The 23,146-nt window shown below is 50.2% G+C and overlaps 1 protein-coding gene across 1 annotated transcript in view; it reads left to right on the top strand.

Annotated features, from left to right (window-relative positions):
• The window catches only part of DNMT3B (DNA methyltransferase 3 beta), a 42,072-nt gene that overhangs the window by 2,399 nt on the left and 16,527 nt on the right, over positions 1-23,146 (top strand). Inside the window, exons 2-11 of the mRNA XM_034787591.1 lie at positions 699-846; positions 6,141-6,247; positions 8,789-8,920; positions 9,255-9,446; positions 16,503-16,661; positions 18,029-18,136; positions 19,581-19,722; positions 20,771-20,902; positions 21,570-21,614; positions 22,885-22,975. Coding sequence (XP_034643482.1) covers positions 705-846; positions 6,141-6,247; positions 8,789-8,920; positions 9,255-9,446; positions 16,503-16,661; positions 18,029-18,136; positions 19,581-19,722; positions 20,771-20,902; positions 21,570-21,614; positions 22,885-22,975 — 1,250 coding nt within the window. The 5' untranslated portion in view covers positions 699-704. The remainder of the gene's footprint in view (positions 1-698; positions 847-6,140; positions 6,248-8,788; positions 8,921-9,254; positions 9,447-16,502; positions 16,662-18,028; positions 18,137-19,580; positions 19,723-20,770; positions 20,903-21,569; positions 21,615-22,884; positions 22,976-23,146) is intronic.

Here is a 23,146-nt window from a genome sequence, read left to right as displayed (position 1 = left end):
CAACTCTGAGAGGCCAATTAAGTAAGAGAAAAATTTTTTTTTGAAGTGAAAAATTTTTTCTCTTACTTAATTGGCCTCTCAGAGTTGGCAAGACAACTCCCACCTATTCATGTTCTGTGTGTGTGTGTGTGTGTGTGTGTGTGTGTGTGTATATATATCCCCTCAATATATGTAGGCTTTTTGGAAACCTCTCATTCCTCCAACGTGATTGGGCATAGCAGCTTGAAATCCAGAACAAGGAACTCCGCTCTAGATTAAGGATGTCCAGTTTGTTAGATCGGGAATTCTCCTCTCATGTACACCGGTATAAATTGGGAGTCGCTTCTCTGGCATTGCACCTGTGTGAAACTGGCCTGACTTCCGGACTAGTGCCTCGAAGTGCTGTTCGGATCATCACCAGGCCCCATCCAGAGTGGTGTAGAGAGCAACGACGGCTTCGGAGAATCAGAGCCGCGTGTGAATCTCAGCAGGACAGGTTACAGAAAGGCACTGAGGCAGCATTCATTCGAGTCGGTGGGATCTTTCCATTAATGTCCATGGGCATTGGACCAGGCCTTAAGAAAGCCGCTAAGCGGATGTTCAGTTGTGGCTGCATTTAGAAGGTTACGCAGCCCAGTTTGTCTTTCTCAGACTCTACTTGGCTGTTTTTAGTGGGTGGCTAAATTTCTCTCCTGTTGTACCTCAAATCATTTCCGCAGGCTATCATGAAAAGAGACAAGTGCCATGGCGATGGGGAGACAGACTGCAGGGCAGAGCTGGTCTTTGTCAACGGAGGCTGCAGTGACCCTGCTGAAGATGAAGCTTCTCCCCCAGCTCTGGAAGCAAATGGGAGGCCCAGTACACAAGGTCAGTTTCCTCTTACTGCACTCACAGCATGGGCTGGGCTCTGGATTTCCACAGCTGACTTCTTGGAGGCGGTGCTGGGTGCAGTGAAGATCATTGCATTGGGTGCTTGTATAGATTGGGCTTCTCTAATGTGGCTCTCATCTATAAAAAGAACGAGGAGTACTTGTGGCACCTTAGAGACTAACAAATTTATTTGAGCATAAACTTTCATGGGCTAAAACCCACTTATTGGATGCATACAGTGGAAAATACAGTAGGAAGATATATATGTACAGAGAACATGAAATAATGGGTGTTACCATACACCAGGGGTCGGCAACCTACGGCACATGTGCCAAAGGTGGCACGCGAGCCGATTTTTGATGGCACGCGGCGGTGGGCTGAGCGGCTCAGCCCGCTGCTGCTCTGGGGTTTCGGCCGCCAGCTCCTGCCAGCCAGGGTCCGGCCACCGGTCCCACTCAGCGCCCACTGCCGGCCTGGGTGAAGGAACCCCAGGCTGGCAGCGGGCTGAGACCCCGGCTGGCAGGAGCCAGCGGCCAGAACCCCAGAGGTCAGCTGGGGTCCCCACCGCAGCCCCACTCACCTTGCTTCCAATTGGAGTTCCAGCACAGGCCCCCTGCCAGACAGCGTCCAGGCCTCCGGCCCTGCTCAGCCCTACCAGCCGTCAGCTCCACTCACCTCAGCTGCTGATCTGGGGTTCCAGCCGCTGACCTCCTGCCAGCTGGGGTCTGGATCTCCAGCCTTGCTCAGCCTGGAATCCCAGCAGGCCACCCTGGGCTCTGCTCCTGGCCTTGGATCAGTGCTCTGCAGTCTCCCCGCTGTGGCCCACTGTCCCCAGCCTGGGACAGTGCGGGTTGCATTCGAGGCAAGAGGGGGTACAGCTCAGCACCCCCATCTTAAAATTGCTTATATCAACCATGCTGCATTTGACCTTGTGCCTGCTTTCTATCGCCATTTTTTTTCCCACTGAGAATTGAAGGGAACATTTGACAAAATGGCAGCTCCTAAGAAAGCGAAGCTAGATGTCCGATCGTTTCAGCCTGCTTGGACAGACGCATTTGGATTTCTTGACAAGAAGGAGCGTGCTATTTGTGCTTTCTGTTATGAAAGTGTTGTGTGTCGCACATCAAGTGTTTGACCTTTTGAAACGAAGTACGAGAAAATCTTTCTTGACAAGATTGAATCGCGCAAAAAGTCAGTAGCAGGATATGAGAAGCAAAGCAGTGTTTTTAAAAGCTTAAGTGTAAGTAAAAAATCAAGCTACAGAAGGAAGTTACAAGATTGCACAGTGCATTGCAAAAAAATGGAAAGCCGTTTACAGATGGGGAATATATAAAAGACATTTTTCTCAGCAGTTCAGAGATTTTGTTCAATGATTTGCCAAATAAAGATACAATCATATCTAGAATAAAAGAACTGCCCATCTCTGCCAGAACAGTTAAGAGACGCATAAGTGAAATGGCAGAAAATATTAAGGAAAAGCAGACGACTGCATTGAAAGACATAGCAGTGTTTAGTGTTGCAGTTGATGAGAGCGTGGATATAAACGATGTTCCACGTTTGGCAGTTGTTGCAAGATATTGTGCTTCTGATGAAATCCAAGAGGAACTTTGTTGCCTAAAACCCCTGCATGGCACAACAAAGAGGAAAGATATACTGGAAAGTTTTGTAAACCATTTTGAAGAACGAGGAGTTGACATCAGTAAAATATTTTGTGTGACAACAGATGGTGCTCCTGCCATGGTTGGAAAACAGAAGGGATTTGTAAAGTTACATGAAGATCAAATTGGCCATCTGACAGTCAAATTTCACTGTATCATCCATCAAGAAAACTTGTGTGTTAAAAATTCTAATTCAGAGCTTAATAATGTGATGAATACAGTGGTGTGAATTGTGAATTTCCTTGTTGCTCAAGCTGCTTTGACTCACAATTTCAAGCACTGCTAGAAGAGATGGACAGTGCTTATAACAACATCCCACTTCACAGCAACATTCGGTGGCTAAGTTGTGGCAAGGTTTTGGTCCGCTTTGTAAACTGTGTTGATGCAATCAAGGTCTTTTTGTTGGAAAAAGAATAAAATTATCCCGAACTGGATGATGACAAATGGCTGTGTAAGCTCATGTTTCTAACTGATATCACCGCTCACCTAAACGAACTCAACCTCTCTCTCCAGGGTGCAGGGCAAACAGTTCTGGATCTTTATGAAGCCTGTGAAGCATTTGTTGTGAAACTAGCAGTTTTTTCCAGGAATATTCAAACTTCTACTTTCTGCTACTTCCCACTCATAAAAGAGCTATCGACACGTTGCACTGTCAATGTCGATGAGATTGGAAAGTACAAGCAACGACTGGAATCAGAATTTTCTGACAGATTTCAAGATTTCCAGCAATTTGCCCATTGCTTTCTTTTCTAATTAAACCTGAAAAGTTCAACGAAAGCTACATGTATTTGTCTGTATTTCAGTGGATGGGTGTTGAAGATTTTGAAATGCAAATCATTCAGTTAAAAAGCTCAGAATTGTGGACATCAAAGTTTGTGGATCTGCGGAGCACACTTGAAGCTACCGAAAGAGATCATGGGGCCTCTGTTCTGACCTGCTGGACGTCCCTGCCAGTGAAATTTAACTGTTTGAAGAAAATTGCGTTTGCAATGCTTGCAGCATTTGGATCCAGCAGCTATTTTCACACATGAAATCGGTCCTGTCCCCCTCTCGGAGCTGGTTAACAACTGATCACTCAGAAGCCTGTGTGCAGCTTAAAGTTTCCAAATCATTGTTCTAACACCTCTACTCTACTTGCGCTACATTGATGACCTCTTCATCATCCGGACCCATGGAAAAGAAGCCCTTGAGGAATTCCATCATGATTTCAACAATTTCCACCCTACCATCAATCTCAGCCTGGACCAGTCCACACAAGAGATCCACTTCCTGGACACTACAGTGCTAATGAGTGATGGTCACATAAATGCCACCCTATACCGGAAACCTGCTGACCACTATAGTTACCTACATGCCTCCAGCTTCCATCCAGACCACACCACATGATCCATTGTCTACAGCCAAGCTCTAAGATATAACCGCATTTGCCCCAACCCTTCAGACAGAGACAAACACCTACAAGATCTCTATCAAGTGTTCTTACAACTACAATACCCACCTGCTGAAGTGAAGAAACAGATTGACAGAGCCAGCCGAGTACCCAGAAGTCACCTACTACAGGACAGGCCCAACAAAGAAAGTAACAGAACGCCACTAGCTGTCACCTTCAGCCCCCAACTAAAACCTCTCCAGCGCATCATCAAGGATCTACAACCTATCCGGAAGGACGATCCCTCACTCTCACAGATCTTGGGAGACAGGCCAGTCCTCGCTTACAGACAGCCCCCTCAACCTGAAGCAAATACTCACCAGCAACCACACAGCAAAAACACTAACCCAGGAACCTATCCCTGCAACAAAGCCTGTTGCCAACTCTGTCCACATATTTTTTCAAGGGACACCATCCTAGGACCTAATCACACCAGCCACACTATCAGAGGCTCGTTCACCTGCACATCTACCAATGTGATATATGCCATCATGTGCCCGCAATGCCCCTCTGCCATGTACATTGGCCAAACCGGGCAGCCTCTACGCAAAATAATTAATGGACACAAATCAGACGTCAAGAATTATAACATTCAAAAACCAGTTGGAGAACACTTCAATCTCCCTGATCATTCAATTACAGACCTAAAAGTCACAATATTACAACAAAAAAACTTCAAAAACAGACTCCATCGAGAGACTGCTGAATTAGAATTCATTTGCAAACTGGACACCATTAAATTAGGCTTGAATAAAGACTGGGAGTGGATGGGTCATTACACAAAGTAAAACTATTTCCCCATGTTTATTTCCTTCTCCCTCCCCGCCCCCAATCCCGTCCAGTTCCTCATACCTTCTTGTCAACTGCTGGAAATGGGCCATTTTGATTACCACTACAAAAAGTTTTTTTCCCCCCTCCTGCTGGTAACTCTCGTTATAGTGTGTATGGTAACACCCATTGTTTCATGTCCTCTGTGTGTGTGTGTATATATATCTTCCTACTGTATTTTCCACTGCATGCATCCGATGAAGTGGGTTTTAGCCCACGAAAGCTTATGCTCAAATAAATGTGTAAGTCTCTAAGGTGCCACAAGGACTCCTCGTTGTTTTTGCTGATACAGACTAACATGGCTGCTACTCCGAAAGCTCTCATCTATGTAAGGCTGGATCCTGGTCTCCTTGAAGACAAAGGCAGTTTTGCCATTGACTTGAGAGGGAGCAGGACTGGGTCCCCGGTAGGCAATGAGCGATAGGGCAGATTTGCATGTTGGTATTGGGTGCGCTAGATGTATGTCACTGATGCTGCACAAGTTAATAATAAACCACTGGCATCTTCCGAGCCGTAGAGTACGTTGCAGAGACATCATAACTAATAATGGCAACACATGCTCCTATTGCAAACTGCCCGGAGCTATGTGACAGGCTTTGCCATCCTGAAACATGTGACAAGCTCTGCTCTGCCTCTCTGAGTCATTTGACTGTGCCACCCTGAGCCAGGCACGCAACACAGAGGACGAATAAATATGCACAAAAGGAGTGTTGCCAATTCTTGCGATTCTATCAAGAGTCTCATGATAGTGAATAGATTTCCCCAGTGCCCCAGCTCCTGGAGTCGTGTGATTAGGTCAGACTGCCAGCTTTAATTAAAAAGAGAAAGGAGTACATTTCTAGCCTGTGTAGCTATGGAGAAAGACTTGAAAATACAAAGAGGAGGTAGCAGTGCGGCTTAGGGGGTTGAGCACTGAATTGGGACTCCAGAGACCAGGGTTCCATTCCTGGCTTTGCCGATGACCTTGGGGGAGTCCCTTTCTGTGCCTCGTGTATAAAATGGGGAGAATGATACTGATGTCTTTTGTAAAGTGCTTTGAGATCTGCTGCTGAAAAGCTCTATCTTTGAGGTGGCTGTTACCATTATTACACCCTAGAGGCCTACATTTATCATTTAAAAAATAAAAACCCTTTACCATTTTTAAGGCAATCTCACGATTTGTTGGCTGCTGACTTACAATGTTTGAATGCTTGGGGTTCGCAATCCTGCCGAAGTGAGGTCTGAGACTGTCAAAATCTTCAGAGTTGGGCCAGATTTCTTCCCTAGGGTAGGATGTGGGTGAGGTCAGGACTTGCTGATTTATATCAAACGCCGTGCTGAGTCCCATTCCAGAACAACTGACTGAGGGCAGTATTGCTTTGGACTGTTTCCTGTAGATGCTGTGGACCTACGAATAGTGTCCACTAGGAGCAAGAAGATCGGCAAGGAAGACGTCTCCAAGGAAGACCTATCTTGGCCCATGAAGCTCAGCAAGGCTCCGGAGGTCAGTTGTTTCCTCCCACAGAACATTGTGCTCTGGTCTCTATTGTATAGTAGCCTGTGAATTGTCACAGCAAATTTTGTCTTGCTTGTTGTCGCTCTGACAAACCCGTCTGCTGGTCCCCTGCCTCCTGTGACCCGGCAGCGAGAGACGCCCCAGGGAAGGTGGGCTGGGAACTCACCGGCTGCTTGTGAAGTCCCTGGCTCCCCATGCCCCAGCCAGGCGGGAGAGGGAGAGCTGCCCGGGGAGTGCCCTGGCAACCGAACGCTGCAGCCACCTCCATTGACAAGAGCTGCCTCTGGCACCCAGTGCACCAGCCCCATATCTCCAGAGGCTCTGCCTGGAGCCCCCGAGGCGGCTGCACGGTGCCGGGCGCCGTTCCCGGGGGTGGCCCCAGGGCAAGCACCCAGGCAGTGCATCTCGCTGCCCTTGGTAACAGCTATTCAGGAGTAACAGCCGCGTGCTGCTTTGCCCCTTTCCCCCAATCTCCGCCCAGCCTTTGGAGGCTTTTTGGCAGCAAAAAAATTGCTGGTGGCCGCATTTGAGAAACACGGCACGAGTCTGCATGGTAGTTTAATAGCCCATTTGGTTAAACAGGCGCACAGCTCGTTTGTGAAGTGCTGCTAATAACTGTGGGCCAAATCTGTGCTCCTCATTTGTTCTTTACTTCCGTGGCCTGAGGAAGTGCTGTGGGAACTGGCCCTGTGACAAGACTGGCAGCTTCCTAGGTATAGTCGATATGGACCGTGCATTTGATCCAGTCTGGCCCTTGTACTCTCTGTCGGCCGAGTGGGAGCCAAACTGTCTAGCTTCTTTCTCGAGCCAGAGAAATTCCAAGGGGCAGTTTAATCAAAAAGAAAACCCAAAAGCCAAACAGCGTTCAGTTATAGCTATAGGTTACAGCTATAACCTAATCTCCTGTTTACAGAACAAAGAGCGTGTCAACAAGGAGACAGTCACTAATTCCCTCCCCTCTTGCCCCGCAGAGCGCCTGGGGGATTTGAGTGTGGTATAGGAGAGGCAAGCCTTACATTCCTTTACAAGGGTGCATGGTCTTGTGATCCAAGCGTGAGATCGGAGCTCTAATCTCAGCTCCGCCATGGATGGTGAGACCTTGAGCAAGTCCCTTCCCCTCTCTCCGCCTTAGATTTCCTGTCTTTAAAATGTGGGGGAAGTACCTGCCTTGCACGGGAGCTGGGAGGACTCTTTCTCTGATGCTTGTCACCTGTTTTGAGACCCTTGTGTGGAAGGTGCTATAGAGAAGGTCAAAGCCTTGCTGAGAGTAGAAGACCAGAAAGAAGGAACTGGAACCAGCTCGCAAACCTTTGCCTGCCCCAGACATGAGCTGGGACCTTGTTGCAACTTTGCCTTTCACTTCTATGTGTAAAATGATGAATTCAGAGGCCTTTCTGGCCTCCAATGTAACTTTATTGTGTTGACTTTGAAACCCCAAAGCTAGAGATCTGCCTGTGAGTACAGACCTTCCAACAGCAGAAGCCCTAAAATAAACCCAGGGGTTAAAATTCTGTTGGCTTGAAGGGCCTGTTCACCCCTAGGCCGCTTTGAAGACTTGTTTTATTTTAAAATTCTGTTACCCCAGATGCAGGAAACCCGCCTGCTTTAGAATGTTTCATTGAACATGAGATCAACAAACCACAGGGGAAAAGCTGCCATGGGAGGGAGCCTCTGCAGAGTGTGTGTGTGTGTGTGTGCGCGCGCACATGAGGGCTGGGGCCCTAGGAAGGGACTGCAGAGAGAGACCCTTCTCCCCCAAGTACAGTCCAGCTGCAGATGCTGTGCTCCAGAGTCCATAGGATTCAGACTAGCTGCCAAATCTCCGGTCCTTTTTGTTGCCTTTTAAACATGTTTTTAGTTACCTCTCTGCCAAGAAGTGGTGGTTTTAGGAGGAGACACAGTCAGTGAAACACAGTGACCGAAAACAAAAGTTGTCCCTCTAAATACGGATCCTTTCTAGGATCTGGGCTGGGCTCTCATGGGGGACGGTAACTGCCCCAAGGACAGAATATTGGGTTTCTCGTGGGCAGGATATCAAGTAGTTTAGAGGCACCAGGCCCGTGCAATGAGATGCTGAGATACCACATGACAATACACATTGTTATTGTAGCACCTGCTGGCTCTAGTCCAGATCGGGGCCCCATTTTGCACTGCACAGTCCCGCAGTGAGCGGTAGTGTCTGGCCTTGTTGAGGTAAAACAGGCCCAGAGAGATGCCGGGATTCACCCAGCATCACCCAGCAGGTTTGTGCTAGAGCTAGGACGAGAACCTAGGTCTCCTGCCTGCAAGCTAATGCCGTGCCCACTGGACCAGACACCTTGTGTAGCCTGTGCTGCTGTCCCTCACAATTCAATCTCCGATTGCTGTGGGCCCTACAGGTAGAATGAAACTGGCCCGTGATCACAGCATGGCCCTTGCCGTGCATTGTGGGAAAGCATCGGTGCAGATTAAACGTATTCTCTGTGTTGACTCTATGCTGGGAAAAGAGCATGAAGGGTGTAACCAAGGCCTGTTCTCTCTGGGTTCCAGGTGCGAACGCGCGGTGCTGCCGGCTGGGAGAGCAGTCTGAGGCAGAAGCCTCCAGCTCGCAGGATATTCCAGGCAGGACTTAAAGAAGAGAATGACCTGGAGAGTGACAAGGAGTCCCTGGCTCCCGTTCGGGTAGGGCTCTGCGTGGGGCAGGGGACCACATACAGGGAGAGCTTGAATTGGCAAGGGCAGAACTGAAGCCCACGTGGTATGTAGTGTGGCTTCAAGAGCAGAGCTTTCTCCTTGCGCTTCTCCAGGACTCTGAGTCTGGCTCTCTGAGTCTCAGCCTGGAAACGTGGTATTTTAGGGTGGTTTGGGGGATGCAGTTTGCAGGGACGATGTGATGCAGGATGAGTCTGTGCTGCCTTCCTGGCCCTTCAGGCTTTTGTTCTCTCTCTCCTCCTCGCCCCTGTTTCCCTCCCTGCCTCCCTCTGCTGGCTACTCATGCCCTATTCCTTCTCCCCAGTGCTCCAAGAGGAGGACGGCTATGTCTGTCCAGGTGGCCATGATTGACCTCACTGAGGAGGATTCCAAGGATTCCTCCCAGAGCAGCAGCACCACATCTGCCAGCAGCACCCAGGAGGTCCAGAACGGATCCCCCGAGCTCGTCGCTGGGGAGCAGGAGAGCAGAGTTGCGGGGGAAGTGGTGGAATACCAGGTAGGGGAGCCCAGTGATCCCTGAGCTGTGGCTGTTCCAGGCAAATCATTGTCTCTGCACCCAGGAACAGTATCGTGTCCTCACTGAGATCTCGGGACAGCAAGACAGTACCCAGAGCTAGGACAGATTTCCCGGATGGGGCAGGCGTCTCCTGGGTTTTGCAGTCTCGCACTCACCCGGCACGCGACTTGGAGTTTCATGGCAACCCCTCTGCCTGCTGTTTGTCTTTTACTCCTCTGCCCTTGCACATGTCACTGCTCAAGCTTCCTCTTGCAGCCAGGCGGGCAGGAGACACAGGGCTCTGTTTAGGTGCTTGGTGGGATGAGTCAGCCCTGTGTGCGGCGCTGGCCAGGGAGGGAACCGAGCCGGGATGCCCAGGGGATGCTCTGGTTCCCCGTTCTGTGGAGCCCGTGCTGCGCGGTACAGCTGCTCTCCCCCAGCGGAAGCCCGGAGGGCAGGGGTGGTGCGGAGGATTAGATGTTCCGAAAGAGTCCCCGGTGTGCCTTGGGCCAGGCTGAGAGCTGTGCCCCGGGCAGAGCCTGCTGTTGCACACGCTGATGTTTCCAGCAGGAGGTGCCAAAGAGGACGAATTGGTTGTTCCCTTGGGTGAGGGCGTCTGTGACCAAGTGGGGATTTTCCCTTATGTTGTATGTGAGCCTACGTGAGTCTTACTGTTTTGCATGAATACTGTGTGTGCCTCAGTTTCCCTGTGTGCTGCATCAATACCTCGGTGGGGGGAATAGGGGTGTGTGACTTTGGCTGAGACCTCTGGGGCAGGTGAGGCTGCTCCAGCTGCCTGCACGTAGGTTATGGCCCGTAACCTGAGACCCAGGAGGAGGATGCGACCAGGTGACGACCAGGTGACTTTTTGCCTGGGAAGGGAGACAAGGAGGAGCAATGGAGGTTGGGTCGCTGGAAGCTGGCAGTCTGCTTTTGGGGACTGGAAGAGCTGACTCCGCAAGATGGACTTGGCTGAAAGTCACTGATTTCTGTGCTAACAAGTTCTGTCCTATGCCGTGTTCCTGTCGAATAATAAACCTTCTTTTTACTGGCTGGCTGAGAGTCACGTCTGACTGCGGAGTTGTGGGCAGGGCCCTCTGGCTTCCCCAGGAGCCCTACGCGGGCGGACTTGCTGTGGGAAGCGCACGGTGTGAGAAGGGGATGCTGAATGCTCTGAGGTCAGACCCAGGGAGGTCGAAGCTGTGTAAGCTGCTCAGAGAGAGGAGGCTCCCCCAGAGCCTCCCTTCATGGGGAGTAGTTCCAAAGCATTGCCCGGTGGCTCTGTGACAGCGTCCCAGTGCCAGGGCACGGTCAGAGGCTCGCTGGAATTGTGCAATTGCATTTTGCTACATAATTAGGCATCTAATGCACACCAAAGCTTAGCCTGAGGATCTGCACATGTGATGATGATTATTGAAGGAATGGGCGTTAGTTTGGATTTGGCTTGTTTGCTTTGTCTTCCGTGCAGGACCAGGATTTGGGGCCCCCGTCAGCGTTATTCTTGGTTGCCCTTCCCCTTAGTTTCTTCTCCTTTTTTCCCCTCAGACCTTTTCCTTTCTCTTGCCCACGGTGAGGAATGGGGCGGGAGGGCCTGTTGGCCAGGGATCACTCTCCCTCCCTGTAGTGCCTCCTGTGTTCGAGAAGACCGGACTCACTTTAAAGGGTAGGAAAGGGATTCTTTTGTGTGCTTCTGGATGGGGGCAGATCTGGTGGTTCCCTCTAGCGCCCTGACTGACTAAGAGACTGTGCTGTGTGGTGTCCCCCCGTGGCACGCCCTGCGTCCTGACCGAGGCGAGCGATGCAGTGGACGGTGGACTATACTGCCTAATAACTAGCCAGTAATTATGACACGGAGCTGAGAGGGAGGGATGGAGCCTGCTCACTGGCTCTTTTCTCAGAGCCAGTCCATGCATGTAGGATGCAGGGCCCCTTGTTGTCTGCAGTAAGGGCTAAGGATGCACCTTGCAGGATCAGGCTCTCAGAGGCACGTATACCCCAAAGTCGCGCTGTCCCGCAAGTGTGAATTGGGTTCACGGATTCCAAATTCCAGCTCCATGGAAGCGACACCACAAATTGTGACAGTCCATACAATCCAGTGGGGGCTGAACCACTGGCATGCAAAGAACAGTGTGTAACAACCAATAGCAACTGGAAAGAAATCAGAGCCAGGTAACGATCACCCCTAACAAGCTCCGTGACATTGAGCACACCTCAGTCAACTCTGATCTGCTGGTAACTTGTGTAATGCTCGGGGGGGACGACTGTGCTTTCACGCTACACCCCACAGCCAAACGCATGTGGAAAAGCTGACAAAGGGTGCCATAGAAATCCGTCTTTTACACTTTCCTCACATGCAATGAAAAAGAACTAGAATAACAGGGCAGCTAGGCAGCGAGCCGGCTCTCAGACCAGCAGAGGCAGGTGTGATTTAGAAATATGTGTCTGATCAACTGCAGGGCCGTCAATGGCTGAGATGCCAGCTCCGATGCGTCCCTTTAAGGGGATGCAAAGCCAGCTTAACGGGCACCCATGGAACAATCCCAGTGCCAGGGCTTCCCTGCAGGGCTGGCGTAGCAGAGTCCTTTCCTGCCCCACTCTCCCCTGGACATGTGGGGGGCAGGAGAAAGTGTGTTGAGAGAGGGGTGCAGTTGTGGCTAGGGCACAGTAGAGCTCCCTAGATGTGGCTGATCAAAGCCCCCCTCTGTTGGATCAGCTCCTGACTCCTGAATGTGCAGAGGGGGCATGAAGTCTCTGCTCCCCAGCAGGTGGCGCTTCTGAGCTTCGCAGCCAGCGAGGTGCTGAAGAGCTGGGGCCAAGACCTTCCAGGCAAGAATATCGGCAATGGCAGATACCCCTGTCTGGTTGCTTTAATGTATCATCTCTTTGTACGTGCACATCATTGGAAAGCTTATTATGACTACTTCCAGGTGAGGCGTGATGCGGTGCTGTCGGGTGATGCTGCTACCGTAGAAAGAATAACCAAGGACCCCATCCACACGTTAAAGTGACCACTTTGCAATATTTGCCTTCACTTCTGTTACTTTAATGACTCAGTATTAGTTCAAGATGTCAAATTGCATTTGGTTGTGACCTCAACGCATCACAACAACAATCTAAAGGGTAAAACAGAATCTAATAAAAACGTCTACAGGTATCCTTCACGCTGGTGACATTTCTCATCAACATCATTATCGTGATGTTCAGAGCGTGTGGCTACTACAGTCTTCGTTGCCTGGGCACGTACCCAGTTCTGGACAGGGAAGATTGGTCTGACTGCAGACACAGCTGATTGTGCAGCCACCCCTATTGGTACAGGCACAAATGAAGGCTTGTAGATGCTCCGATGCCAATGGGTCCTTGAAGAAAACAGGAAGTAATTCATCATCCATGTTTTTCCATCCTTTTTGCAATGGTGATTCAGTATCTGGTTTACCTGTGGGCGAGGACATCCAAAGCTTTGTTTGCCAAGCTGGTCTTTTGACATGCTCTTCAAAACGGTCCTCACATGGTGGGGAGTTTGGCCGGTGACTGGTCCAGTTGATGGTTAGATTGAAGCTCAACAATTCAGTACTATCTGCAGACTGTTTCTTGAAATCCTGCTCTAGCCATTAGGTGAAAATAACATCTTCCATTCATCACCGGGCGAGGCCTCACTCCTGTCTTCTCCTCTGTCTGTCTTCACAGGCTATTTGGAGACCTTCAGTCATCAAACACCACTATGTAGTTTCTTTACATTGCTCGTCCCACCACCTTACTAATCCACAAACCACATATTTGTTTCTCATTAGCCCTCTACCGAGGAGACGAGATCTCTCCATCCAGAGAACCTTCTTGGTTCTGATTCCACAAGCCTGCCTGCCTTTCTCCCCAATTAATGGGGGTTTAAGTGTTCAGAGTGCTAGCCCAGCCATTGGTTCCCAGCACTCTGTCCCACCGTCAACTGTCTCTGTGTTGATGTCTATATTCTCATCTCCTTCACGGATGAGTTTTCCACCAGCATGAAGTGGTACAATTCCATTTGGGATGAATACACTTCCCTGGAGTCTTTCTACTTCTGTTTTTGCAGCACTAGTGATGCACGCCTCAGCTTGTCATAGTTGATGCAGAGTCTCTGAAGGTGCAGTCTGTGAGACCCAAACTCACGGGGTAGCTGTGCAGCAAGGCTTATGTGCAGTGGTGTGAAAACTTTGGATTGCAGAATGCACAATCTTTAAGGCACTTTCTGTGTGTGTCTTCAGAAGGATGGTACCCATTGCTGGCTGAGTTGTAGGCCTGCTTATCTAGCAAAGAAAGACCAAACTCATGCACCAGTTGGGACACACAAGTACCTGGCCTCTACAATCACCTGGCTCTGGCTAATATTCTGAGGCTTTCATTGTGGCTTTTTCAGACTGAAGGGTTGAAGTGGCATTCTAAGGAACCACTTGATCATTTGAAAGCAGTTCATCAGGCTCACTCGCTGGAAGAACATCCACAAAACATTTGGGCGACTTAATATCTTGCTTCAGATGACTAGCAGCTTGGGCAGCATCAGCTAATGGTATTGCGCTGCATAGAACAATGGTAGACTTACCTTGTCCATGCTGTGCATGGAATGAAATTACAGCACCCCAGTGTTTTTCTAATCTTGCCTGTAAGTTGCTACTGGAATAGCTTGCTGTTTCTACATCCGAGGGAAGCAGGGCTTTATATCTTTGTAGCGGCTGGGACAGGAGACTTTGTATTGTCTCCAACTAGGTGATACAGTGCAGTGTTGTAAGGTGGCTGTATTGTTGTAGTGTTACTAGATGGTTTTGAGCAGGGCAAGGGATAAACAGTATCCTTAGCAGTTCAGCCTTCCACAGATATTCTGTGCAACATGTCGTCATCTCCACTTGAACTGCTGCCTCTCTGAAATGTTTCTGTTTTATGGAGTGTCTTGTCTGTCTTGTGTATGTTTTCTCAAGCAAGCACGGCAGCAGGACCAATCGCTGGAGGATGTGCTTGCTCTGGCGGCTATAGAAGCAGGTGAACGTGATGCTCTCTGATCCGATTCAGAGTCTGTTTTCTTCCCTGAGTTCAACACAACTCTGACATACGTCATATTTGTCTTGCTTGTGTACTTCTGAAAGCAACACTTGTGATAGAGCATCGGTGGCACATCACCTAAACTAGAAAACTCACCCAGTAGCTGCCGATACAACTCCCCTCTCCTGCCTTCTGCTGCCACCATCGCCGAATTCTACCCAGCACTGGTGGCTTTGGACAGTTTTTTGCTTTCTTTTGATTTTCTTGACAAATCCCGCAAACTTTGAAAAATGGGTTGAGTTTTTTTCTCTTTGATGTAAGCGTTGAGGGGCTTGTATCCTCCATATCTTCATATACTGCAACTCCCCACAAAGGTAAAATTCCCAGTGTATATTGTGAGCATTCCCACCACCATTTTTCATTTTGTCCAAGTACACTGACTTGTACTAAATTAGATCTATATGTTAGTATCCAAATTGCCATTTTGTTTAGCGAACACTTTGAAGCCCAGTATGAAACTGTGGCTTGTCATCTCGAACGCTGACCTGTGCGTAAGTGCCACTGAATTAAAAAGCGAGTTTCTAGAAATTTCCTAGGCCAGTACAGCATGCACAGGCAATTCCACATTAAAACCTTCTACCAGGCAGACGAGGTGTGATGTATGTACAAAAGCTCACAAATGGAGAAACATTTACATCAGGAATTCACATACATCTGTATCTACCCACAGTGCAGTACAAACTATGGGGATGCAATCTGCTGCTACTGGTGCACAACCTGCAGTGTGAGACTGATCTGGTTAGCAAATTTCATTTGAAAATATAAAAAAAACCTATTCTAATCACTTGTGAAATACTTTGGCAAACTAAGAATACGTAATGTAAAAACAGTTCATGTGAGTATATTGCAAAATGTTGATATTTGCCATTTTTGCCACATGCTAATCAGCATCATTTCTGAGGGGGGAAAAAAAACTTGCCCATGCAAAACCAATACAAATCTTTTACTATATTGTTGTTTGTTTGGTAGCTTTGGCCATGAAATACCACACTAAGGTGCTGAAATTAACATAAACAGTAAAAGCTGTCATCATCCTCATGTTGCCGTGTTCCTGGAACTATGCAAAAAATGTCACTGCCCCATTTTGGGTACCAGTGTTTCACCTTGCCTACAAACTTACGGCACCACTCGAGAGGTCCATATTATATCTCACCTAAACGTACATAAAATAAGCTTTCAATTTATATATGATGTGGATGACTAGGGCAGATACATTGAACTCCGAAAATGTAGCCCTTTTTGGAGAATTGCTGCATGCCAAATAACACAGCATAATTCATACCTCTGAGGGAATCTGGGGGGGGGAAAAAAGGCTTCTGCTGGTGAACTGGGTGGAGCTCACTCACCTCGCCAATTTCCACCAGCTGAGGATGTGGCCAACAGTGTGAAGGTGGTAAACTTGTATGTCTCTGCATCAGTGAAACCAGGCGCTCCTGAGACTGGCTTGTTTGAATGCAGAGAAAAGGCTGCTCTGAGGTGGTTTTTTTGCATAGTGCAAGCCAGGACACAAGCAGGAGGGGGCATGCTGGTTGGGTGAGTGCAGGAGTAGGCATGCACTGTATGTTAGTGCCCAGGAGGCCTAGCTGGATGTGAAGTTGCCAACAGAAAAAGCTTTCCCTCATTCTTCTGAAAATCTTACAATACTTTCTACAGACAGTTGCTTGGAACCAAAATTCCCTGTTCCCTGGTGACTTAGGGCCTGAACCTGGTCTCACTGACGTCAAGGGCAGCTTTGTCATTCATGTGGGAGGGAGTAGGAGCTAGCTTTCAGGGCCCAGTCCTGTAAATGCTTACACACGTGAGTAGCTGGACTCACGTGAATCGTGTAAAGGTGAGAGAGGTGCAAACCGAATGCTTTGTGTACACATTGCAGCTGGGCAATTTCACGATCACTTGAGGGCGCTTGTTATTGGCTTTTCTGTGGGCTCCTCGTGCAACGTGTGGCTGGTGTTTTCTGCTGCTGATTAGCATTGCCCTGGTCTTTTTCAGGATGGGAAAGATTTTGGAATTGGGGAGCTCGTGTGGGGGAAGATCAAGGGCTTCTCCTGGTGGCCTGCAATCATCGTCTCCTACAGAGTCACGTCCAAACGTCAGGCAATCTCCGGAATGCGCTGGGTGCAATGGTTTGGAGACGGGAAGTTCTCCGAGGTACGTTGAAAGCACAGGGGCTCCGGATGCTCACTGCCCCCTCTAGCAGTCGAGGTCAGGCTGGGTGCTCTTGTCTTGCAGATTGCTTTGAAACTCGGGTTGCTGTGTCCTGTGCGGCATTTCTCCTGTGCTGCTGCCGAGGCAGCCAGATGGCCAGTAGAGGGTGCCCAAGTCTCGTTGTTGTGATCCCCTCCCAGATCTTGTTGCCTTGCCCCTGTTTGCAAAGCCTGGATTGGATTTCTTCGCATGGTTTCGTTTTCAAAAACAAAGAGTCTGATAATGAACAAAAAGAGGAAATAATCCCATCTGCAGCAGCAGCGCCGGTAGTGACCGGAGCAAGCCTACAACGGGAGGGACAGCTTGTGAATGAGGGGCTAGATTTTAGGGTCAAATTTCTCAGGTTATTCAGATAAAAAATGGGTCTATGAAAAACACTCTGCCACAGGGGCTGGTCCTGCTTCGCCACACCTGAAAATGCACAGGGGCAGCTCTCTCACCTCCAACCCATGCAGAATGGGCAGGGGAACGTGCAGATGGGCATTCGCGTGGGAAGTCGCCCATTCTGCACGGGCGCAGTGGATGCCCCCGTGAATGTTGTGGGTGATGCTATGGAGGCTGGTTGAAAATGTGGGCTTCAGGCTCCTTTTAGCCTGGCGAGATCCTCTGAGAGCACCTTGGCGCCACAAGCATCAGCCATTTATTCCTATGTTCTTTACATTCACCCACTTCTCCCCTTTGCACAGACCCCCCTTCCAGCGGAGAGAGGCTGAACGAGTCTCCCTCCAGATGCCCATTAACAATTCTGTGCATGTTGGTGTCACTGGAGAGCAATGTGAGCCCTGCCTCCCACTCCCCAGGGACAGTGCGTGGGGGGTGAGATCACTGGGAGCTGGATCTGAGCAGAGCTTTCTTGGGGGAAACAAACCGTGTCACGTAGGCACCTTGTGTGACCGGATGTTTTGAGAGTAAACAAGCTGACTCCGTGCCTGGCTATTCAAGCACCCTTTGCAAACGCTGCTAATTGCCTTTCTGTTCGTTACAGGTTCCTTCTTCTCTGCAGGACTAAGTATTGTAAATATAGATGTGCTTAGTCTTCCTAAGGCCAGGGACTGGAGCCAAAACACCTGTGCTCTATTCCTGGCTCTGCCATTAATTCGCTGTTTAGCCTTGAGCGAGTCTCTTATTTTCCTTGTGGGTGGGGGGAGATAATGCAACTCGGTTTCATGGGGATGTTGCAAGACTTAATGTTTATAAAGTTCTTTGAGGTCCTTACATGGAAGGAGCTAGATAAGTGCCTGGTACTTATTATTATTTGTATTTTATTAATAATAATATCTGTTATTAAGTATGGATCATTCTCTTACTAGGTTTCAGCAGACAAGCTGGTGGGTCTGATGGCTTTTAGGCAGCATTTCAACCACTCTACGTTTAATAAGCTGGTCTCCTATCGACGAGCCGTGCACCATGCTCTGGAGGTAACTGGAGAGCAGGGTTGGGTTTGGTTGCAAGATTGCTCGCTCAGTGGGAATCTCTTGGCAACGCAGGGTGGCCGAGCATTTCTCAGGGCTCCGGCCTGCGTGGGGAGCACTGGGGACGTAGGAAGGGAAGTCAGAACCTGCCATATCCCACCCACACCGAGACTGTAATTCGTGACCTGCCACGGGAGGCAGACGCTTCGTGTTGCCCAGAGTGACTGACTGAGGCAGGTGCTGTAGCTGGGCTGCTCAACATTACTACTGAAGAAACTAAGGAGGCCAAAGTGCCTGGGCCAGGAAACTAGGCTCCTTCACCCCTGAAAACAGCCCTGCCGCCCTCCTCTGGGTAGAGCCGGTGACGGAGTCAGGACTCCTGGCTTCCATTCCCTGCTCTGTCACTCTCTCGCTGCGTAAGCTTGGGCAAGTCCCTTTCCCGCTGCGCATGGGGAGGTTAGGAGACTTCCCCGCATCGAGGCATTAGTTAAGGGGTGTGTGTGTGTGTGTGTGTGTGTGTAGGGGTGTGTGTGTGTGGAGGGGAGGGGGGTGAGGGGAGGTTTGAGATCCGGGGACGAAAGGGGCTAACGCTGCAAAGTGTCAGTGATTCTTCCCAGCTGTTCGGGGTGGGCTCAGTGATGCTCTCGCTGCTCTCCTGGCACCGTGCCGAGGTGCAGACTTGGGGCCGGACCCTGCTCACGTTTACGCTCCTCCAGAGTCATGCTGGTCTTGCCGAGTCTGGCTCGGTGTCAGGATCTTTGCTTCTCCTGCCGCAGCTCCCCAGTCGCTCGGGGATGTTATCCTGGGAGCAGTTGCTCCAGGCTGATGATTGATGAGCCGCAGGCCTTGTTATTGGCACGGGGGCTAAATGCCTCGTGAAGCTAATATCTGGTACGCACAGTGGGACACATTCCACTCCTGGTTACTCACTGCAAACCTGCAGGGACTCCACTGCCTTTGGAATTTGGGCCAGTGGCTGTGGGCTGATTCCTTCTGCTCCTGCTCCTGCCTGGTTTGGGGCTCGCAGACGTGGCTGGTTGCAGGCTCTTCCCAGCTGACTGGGAGGAAAAGCCCCAAGAGAGCCCCCCGGAGCTGGCACACCCACTGCTGGAATTTGTGGCAGCACTGCCCTCAAGGAAAGGCCTGTCCACCCCCCACCTCGGGGAGCAGCTGTTGCTACAGGTGCTGGTATGAATGAGCCAGTGTGCATGTATGTTTGGGGGGAGGGCTGGCACAGGAGGCTGCATCCAAGCAAGAAAAGTCAGGCCAGCCGTGTCGCCTGGGTTCCGCGTTTCAGCCAGACTAGATGAGCGAGAGCCCCCATGACCCTGGCCCTCTCTCCTCGAGTGGTTGTTTCCAAGTGAGACCATCATTGGGATGCCATTGTGAGACGCTTTGACTTGTCATCCGGCTGCGTAGAACGTGGTAACTTCTCCCCTCTCTCCGGCAGGTTGCAAGGAGCCGGGCAGGGAAGACGTTCCCAGGCACCCCTGGGGAGTCTCTGGAAGAACAGCTAAAGCCCATGATTGACTGGGCGTTGAGTGGCTTCAAGCCCATGGGATGCAAGGGACTGAAACCGCCGAAAACTCCAGGTTTGCTGCTTTTGTGAGCCAGACAGCAGAGCTGGCCTGGTCAAGACTTGCCAACGCACCTGGCCACTTGCCTTTATTTCCGGGCTCTGGATTTGAATTTGGTTAGCTGCTACTGACCCCTTGGCCAACCTCTTCCCGCCTGTCTGCATCGTCATCTGCTGCTCAGGCTCCCCTCTGCACACCGGGGGCCAGAGCTATCTCTAGTGTAACTCTAGTGGTTGCAGTGGTGTTGTCCCAGGGATGCGTTTGGCCCTGGCTGGGTAGTAGCACAGTGGGTGCCATTAGACAAAGACGCCCACCTTAGCAAAAGGCCAGAGGAAAGACACGAAGCACCTTTCAGTTGGCATAAAAATATTGCTCCAGGAACTAAACTATTGTTTGGCTGTGTTCACCCATCAGGCAGGGCTTGGGCTGGGTGCCACACAAGGGGCTCGGGGGACACAGGGAAATATTTTGATGCCCAGCAAAGGCAAAAAGTAAGAGTGGCCCTTGAGATGCCTCTCCCAGAGTCATGTCTGGCCGGGAGGGCTTAGTGTGTGAGGGAGAGGGGGTGAACAGGTGCAAAGAAATCTCCCAGCCACCCTCCCCAATCTCCCAATCATCTCCAGCACAGCACATGCAGCCCTCGCCCCGGTCTGGCATCAGGATTAACTCTCCTGGCACACAGCGGGAATGTTGATGGTCTCAGCAGAAGCTCAGACTATATCCGTGCCGGAGGGACGGGGTGTGGGTGCTGCGTTGCCAGACGCTGAGGGGAACATGGCATCGGGTCGAGCATGTGTTAGCGGAAGAGGCTTCCCACTGGAAGAACGTGTAACCTGATTCTAGTTCGGGAGTGCTCTGGCCTTTGCTTGTCATGGTCCTCTCACTAGACCAGGATAAATCTGGCCAGGGGAGGAGGGCACTTATTCTTGGTGAGGATGAGGGAGAAAGAAAGGAGAGAGAGAAACTCAACACCTTTCTTGGAGACTCTCAAGACTAAAGAACCAGGGTAGTGGGTCAGGACCAGACAGAGTCTGGGAAGGCTGAGGCTGGTCTCCTTTCACAGAGAACGGAGTGGCTCTCCTCAAGAATGGCATTGAAGAGGTCTGTGCCCCTGAACACTGCCCCCCGGCCAAGCGACTAAAGACTAACTTCTGCAACAACAGCAAGGAGCGGGTGGAGGAGGACCAGAGCAGAGGTAACTCAGGAGAGGGGGGGGGGGTGGCACCAAGGGGGATGTCACAGTTCAGCAAAAACTTAGTCATAGAAAGCACCAAAGAGACACTCCTCTGGGCAGGTGACGTGTGACAGGCTGTGACTCCCTCCCAGGCAGCACGGAACAAATGACATTTTTGGTGTAGCACCAGAAATGTGGGAGCTGGAGTATTTGCCTAGCTGGGTCAGTATCCACACCTCTGCACACTGCATACCCACATAATGTGTACCCGCCCCCGCTACACATAGCCCTCGCCTGCACGTACCCTAATCTGCACACAAACACGGTTAGCATGACAGCCTAATCTAGGCACGGCCATACACGCACATCCTCATGCTGCCTGCTAATATACGGATACAGAACGTTTTCTGCCAAAATGTATGTAACTGTATTGTCCCCTGGGTTCATTTGGGACTGTTTCAGAGCAGTGAACCCCAGGAGTAAAGCTCCTAAAAGGGGACACAGTCTGTATAAGATAAGTACATAATATGTGAATATATATATATATGCCTTCGGGTGAATATTCAGTATTGCTATAGTGGTTTAAATTAAGGAACTTGAGTGCTATTAAATAGGCTACATGTAAAGTTTGCTACATAAAATCGTTTAAGGACTGAGCACGTTTTCTTTTTGTTTTTTATTTGTAAAGAGCAAATGGTTTCCGAAGTCACAAACAACAACAGGAGCCTTGAAGGTAATTACTTTCCTTTCTTCTCTCACTCAAAAGTCAGTGGCTAAGTCAGGTGCTTGGATATGGCCTCAGATGAGAGATAATTGGTCTCCCCCGTTTAATTGCACTGTGTGGAATTACTGGAAGCTCTCCAGGTTGCTGGAGAGGTGACCGTCCTTCCCACAGGGTGAAATGCAGGAGGGCCAGTCACCCTGCGAACAGTTACCCAGGTGTTTAACTTGAGCTGCTGGGACAGTGCCTTGGAGTTCGCTGAGGCTGCTCTCAATGTATAAAGTGAAGCATGTGTGTATATCCCTGCAGGATTGGGTCCTGACTCCTCTCAGGAGAGTCTACCTGGTACATAGACCTTTCACTGGCCCTCTATATGTACAGGGGTAAATTTCAGTCAAAGAGATTAGTCTACCGGCTAAAGGTTAAACTCAAGTTGGTCAGAAATTGGTTTGTTCTTGAAATTCCGCTAGATCTAAACATGCTGTAAAAAATTATATGGGGCAAAGGGCCGTATAACGATCTATGGAAAATGGAGAAAATGAGGCGGGGGTGGGGTGGGGTGGGGGAAATAGAATTAGTCCAGTATTAAGTGGGACGCAGGAAAGGGGAGAAGTAGCCTCTCTTTATGGACAGTGTTTCCTTACAAACTAGGCAGAACTGAAACTCCGGAAGGCACTGGAGCATAGCGAGATAAGGCCCAAGCGGGAATGGGTAGGGGTTTAAGGACGGCCGGGTTCTAGTCTGCTCTGCCACAGACAATGAACTGACTTTCACTCGCTGTGCCTCTTTGCAAAGTACTAATAATGGTCATAGCTACGTCACAGAGGTGGTGGTTGGCTCTTAAAATGCTTCATTCTGCAGACTAGCAGGGAGGGCCCTGTGGACTTCTGGTGGGTGCTCCGGTGTGAGCCACGGAGGGGGCAGTGACTGGCAAAGAGGCTGCTGCCTGCCACTCGATTCTCCGGGGTCCCTTTTCACCGATTACAGCAAGCTACCTGGGAGCTGAGCCGCCTGGGAAATCTGGCTCCCGTTGTGGGTGCTGAGCACCTGAATTGGGGCTCATTGTCTCTCGGCGCTGCGGCTCCCCGGTGTTAACACAGGGAATAATCATCCTTCTTTTCTGCCCTCCTGTGTCTCTCGTCTGCGTAGATTGAGCTCTTCGGGGCGAGAGCTGTCTCTCACTGTGCGTCTGTGCAGCGCCTGGCACTGTGGCATCCGGCCTCTAGGTGCTCCTGGGATCAATAACACTGTTTTTAAAGGGTGTGTTCATTGTATTAAACAGACAGTTGTTTATCGTGCGGGAGAAAAAACCCAGCCACATTCCACCCGCTGTTTGAGGGGGGCCTTTGCCAGACTTGCAGGGTAAGTCACTAGTGAGGGTGGGTGCGGGGGGCCGGGGGAGAAGGCTGGGTCAGGTCACTGTTAGTGTGTAGTGACTCTGGCTACTGCGGCCTGCGAGGCTTTGAGAGCAGCTGCCGAGTGGGGTGGGGTGAGAACCAGCTGGGGTGGGAAGCCCCAGGGCCTACCGGAGCACTGCTAACCTT

This window comes from Trachemys scripta, chromosome 12 (genome assembly GCF_013100865.1).
Source record: "Trachemys scripta elegans isolate TJP31775 chromosome 12, CAS_Tse_1.0, whole genome shotgun sequence".
Lineage (NCBI taxonomy): Eukaryota > Metazoa > Chordata > Testudines > Emydidae > Trachemys > Trachemys scripta.
This window is presented reverse-complemented; position numbering and strand designations above follow the sequence as displayed.